General features: G+C 35.7%; 1 protein-coding gene across 2 annotated transcripts; it reads right to left on the bottom strand.

Annotated features, from left to right (window-relative positions):
- Positions 1-1,318: 1,318 nt before the first annotated feature.
- On the bottom strand, positions 1,319-4,157 carry LOC145062152 (cold-responsive protein kinase 1-like). Of its 2 annotated transcripts, XM_079009788.1 has the most exons (8): positions 3,905-4,157; positions 3,399-3,598; positions 3,171-3,279; positions 2,970-3,082; positions 2,656-2,866; positions 2,342-2,579; positions 2,058-2,208; positions 1,319-1,961 (listed from the first exon to the last, which is right to left on the bottom strand). In XM_079009788.1, exons 3-8 carry the CDS (start codon positions 3,238-3,240, stop codon positions 1,650-1,652), a joined length of 1,095 nt encoding a protein of 364 aa, XP_078865914.1. In that variant the 5' UTR covers positions 3,241-3,279; positions 3,399-3,598; positions 3,905-4,157; the 3' UTR covers positions 1,319-1,649. The 2 variants fall into 2 exon arrangements, with proteins under 2 accessions (XP_078865914.1, XP_078865913.1); XM_079009787.1 differs by lacking the exon at positions 3,399-3,598 and having other exon boundaries at positions 3,905-4,156.
- Between the last annotated feature and the right edge of the window lie 392 nt (positions 4,158-4,549).

Raw genomic sequence — 4,549 nt, forward strand, 5'->3', positions numbered from 1 at the left:
ATACACACACCCACTTTCCAATTGACAATAATATAAGGGCACATTTCATTACAATATGATATTAATGTCAATAGACTTCACAAAAGCATGCATTTCTAGTACAAAAGTCCCTATCATTCAGTCTTGACAGTATTTATGAGCTGCATACACTACTACAATGATCCTAAAAGTTGGTTGGAATTGTTATCATCAACCAATGATATACCAAAGCCCCCAAAAGTAGGTTGGAATTTTCATCATCAACCAAAGCCTAAGACATACACAAAACCCCAACCCTTGACTGACTAACTTCACTTTCATGACATTCAAAGGAAAATCATAACCATTAAAAGATCCACAATCACAAGCTTCAACCTACCAGCTACCTTGTTTGACTGATCTGGGAGCTTCTGCAGCCTCTCAACCTCAGCCTTCTTTGATAAGAGAAACTCTAACTCTACCACTTTAGTCCTGCACTTATGCAATTTAGACTGATCCTCTATACTATCTAACATTCACTTTTTTGAGTAAATCAGTGTTTTGTAGTAACCATCTTCCAACTCATCATTTATCCACTCAAAGAAGTTGCATTTCGTAAGCTTGGTCTGTTAATCAATTAAACAAGCATGAACATTGTTGTTAATCAAACAAACAAAGAATGCAAGGTTCGTGTTTATGTCAGACAAATTAGGGTTTCGAAACCCTAATTTCTAGAAAAAAGCTTAGTTTAAGTAAACGATCATCAAAATAGAAATAAATGTGGGTAGATCGGAAGCTCGCCATGCTATTTCGACAGCTAAAGAACCTCCTCCCAGAATTCCCAATATGCCACAAAGTTCGTTGCAATGAGAGGGTTTGTCATAGTCATAATCGGGAAGGTTGTGCACGTCGCCAGCGCTCCGAGCTTGTAGCCTCAATGTTCGACTGGTGGAGGAGAATGAGGAAGCCATCGGGAGATCTCTTAACTTGAAAATCTTTGGTCGAATGGTCGGATTAAGGAAACAATGTAACCGAGAGTATGCTATATGAGGGTATCATTTATTAGGTAATTGATGACCGGGTTGTGACGTGGTTAAATAGCTACAGTGACGCCTTAACTTCTATCGCATGTCCGACTGCCATGTAAGCTTCATAACTAGACAACCGACTAAAATCGATCAACATGACCTAATTGATAGGTAATTTGAAAGTTGAGGGACCAATTGTGCAAAAAAATAACTTGAGGGACCAATCCGGAACAAAACCAAAACTTTATTGTGCTACGGTGTCAATTTCATTTCTTAAAAGATGGAACCTGTTTTATTGAACATAAGTTTGATCTGTATTTTCCAACTTCAACTTGTAATTTGCAAATACCTTCATAAATTTGTTTAATCAATCCAATATATTTTAGTTTAATCAAGTGTTAATCATATACAAATTAACCCATAATTACTTTAATATTTCAATTTTCGACCACAAAAAATAAAAAACTGGCATCCCTCGACATATACGATGAAAAGAAAGCCGTCCCTGGGCCCCGTCAGGTTTGTCTGTTGCAGGTTCGCCGTCACCGACTGAGATCAACATTAGCCGTCGGCTACAAATGACAGCTAAGCGAAGACAGCCACACGAATATGGCGGCTTATAAATAAATCATCAACTATGTATGTTCTCTTCTTATTCTTAATTCATCGAGGGGTTACTTGTGTAATTGTGGTGGGAAAAGAAGTTATCTGGCGGCTGGTGGAAGCGTCAGAAGATACCTTTTTATTCCCACTAGAATCTTGGAAAAAACCTGGCGGCGTCAGTTGTTTTTCGTTTAGTCGAATGTTTCTTGACAGCATGTCGACAACCTGGCTCATAATTGGCCTACGGCTGGCGGTCGCTTGAGTACAAAAAAAAGCTACTTTTATGTACTTTATCACTTCCTCCGAATCATATGTTTTTAGCTCTGGATCCACTAGCTCCAACAGCTTCTCCTCTTCATACAGCTCCCACGCCTATTGTTATATAACAAGAAAAAAAAAATTCAAAAATAGACCATTAAGCCTTAATTTTTTTTTCAAATTACAAATTTGCCCTCATTGACAGCATACCCATTCCAATAGAAGTTTCTGTGATGGACCCCAACCTGACGTTGAACTGCCTCTACCGCTAATTATCTCAAGAACGAGGACCCCAAAGCTATAAACGTCCGCTTTCAATGTCAACTGCCCGCCCAATACGTATTCAGGAGCCAAATAACCACTGAAAAGGAACAACAATTGGGAATTTTATACCAACATACTTTTATTTATTTACTTTCATTTCATTTTATTACATCATTGCTGTTTCTTGCATTTGACACTTTGATTAAAGTAATACTATAATAGAAACTCACGTAGTTCCGGCTATTTTGGTGCTTATATGAGTGATGGTATCTGGAAAAAGTTTAGCCAATCCAAAATCTCCAATTTTAGGTGTGAAATGTTTGTCTAGAAGTATATTACTAGCTTTAATGTCTCTATGCACAATATGTGGCTCAAGTTCTTCATGAAGATATGCAAGACCACGTGCTGTTCCAATGCAGATCTCAGATCTTCGCTTCCAATCCAGCTCTGCAATATGCATCTTTTTACCTGTACATTGTAATCAACTAACATCACACACACACACAAAAAAAAAAAAAAAACTCATTTTCACTTTGTTGATTACCTAAAAGCGCAGAGTCAAGGCTGTTATTTTCCAAAAATTCATACACTAAAATACGATGAGTTCCTTCAACGCAACACCCGATCAACTCGACTAGGTTTCGATGTCTCACATTTGCTATCGCATTTATTTCTGCTAAAAATTCACGAACTCCCTGCTTTGATTCAGCACTAAGCGCTTTTACAGCAATTTGTGTTCCATTGTTGAGGATTCCCTAACATTTTTTTATCAAGCATATATGTTCAGTTCATATGTATGTATGTATGTATGTATGTATAAGTGTGTGTGTGAGAGAGAGAGAGAGAGAGTGTGTGTACCTTGTAAACGACTCCAAAACCACCTCGCCCGATCTTTGCACTTCGATCAAAGTTATCAGTTGCTAATCTTAATTCTCTATATGAAAAATTCCTTATGTTATCAAGAGGAAAACCTGTGTGATAATGTAAAGGTTAGATTTTTTTTTTGGATAAGAGTGAAGTTATTGATTTGTAAATGAAAAGTTGAGATTATGAGCATACCTTCTAATTCTGGATGAGTGTTTATCTCTTTCTTTTGTACACGTTTGGAACCAAAGCAGCTCCAACCCATGTCTGTTTGATTCACAAACACTTTCTTGTGATGCTCAACCTTGTAACACAGAAAAAATGATGTGTGAAAAGTCATATTTGTAGCAGCTACCAAGCTCAATTATTCAGCAATGTTCATTAATTCTTGAAGGACAATAGTCGATTACACATCATTTATACCTCATGAGGTACAAGTTGTCGTTTGCCCTAGAATTGTCGGTGTTTCACCATCTACAAAAGGACTACCACTTTTCTTAAAGTCACAAGAAGTTACAAAGTCACAGGCTGGAAAAAGCTAGATTACTCTCTGCTTCAATTTCGTTGTCAATTGAAAGTACCTCTTTATGTCTTAAGAAAAGCAACAAATCCGTACAATTGAGCTGAATCAAATCGAAAGATAAGCCTGAGTTTTCTTTCATCTGTTGCTAACCGAAGAACAGTCTTAACTCTTAAGTTTCTAACTAATCAATACAAGTGGAGCACTCGAGGAAGTCTATTCAGCTTAATCAGTTCAAAGCAAAGCTAGATTTCAATCGTTTAACTCTAGAATCATATGATAAATTAAGCAAATCACTAAAACTCATCAACAGCAGCTCCTCAAAGCAAAATCAAGCTCAGATCCACAACCATTAACCGAAACAACTTCTTAACGAGAATGATAATCATAAAAAAGATGCAGAAATTACCTTTTATGCACGAATTGACCGGAGCATACTGGAACCACGAATGCGATGATTTGAAAGATCAAACGAGAATATCAGCGATTATAGTTGACTTGCTTAAATTAACGAGAGAGTTTAAGAGAATTCGACCACTGATTCAGGATAAATCCGTCAATACCTCCTCCGATTTTTTCAATATATTGATTGTTGTTCCACTGCGCGTGGTAGAAAATAGAAATGGTCATACGGTGGCACAGATAGTCTTTCTCCACTGTCTCTGTTCCCACCAAATTTCTAACAAATATTGTTTTTTTTCGATATTTAATAAAAAAACAACAGAATATTACAAAGTCAGATTATATAAAAACCATTATAATTTACCATTTTTAAGATTTAATCATTACATTTTAATATATCGATCATTTTGATTTGACATGTTATAGCAGATTAAAATAACAATATTAAAAAAATATTGTATTTAAGAGTTTTATTGAAACATTTCACACTAAATACTGAAATAAAACCATTAAACTATGACAATTTTTATAAAGACAATTTCAATATATCATGTCATGTAAAAATAGTTCGACCAAAAATATGTCATTCTTGAATGACTATTGTTAGGAAAAACAAAAAAAAATGATTAAATCACAAAATAACATCAAACTT

This window comes from Lactuca serriola, chromosome 7 (assembly GCF_051521515.1).
Source record: "Lactuca serriola cultivar US96UC23 chromosome 7, Lser_US96UC23_V15, whole genome shotgun sequence".
Taxonomy (NCBI): domain Eukaryota; kingdom Viridiplantae; phylum Streptophyta; class Magnoliopsida; order Asterales; family Asteraceae; genus Lactuca; species Lactuca serriola.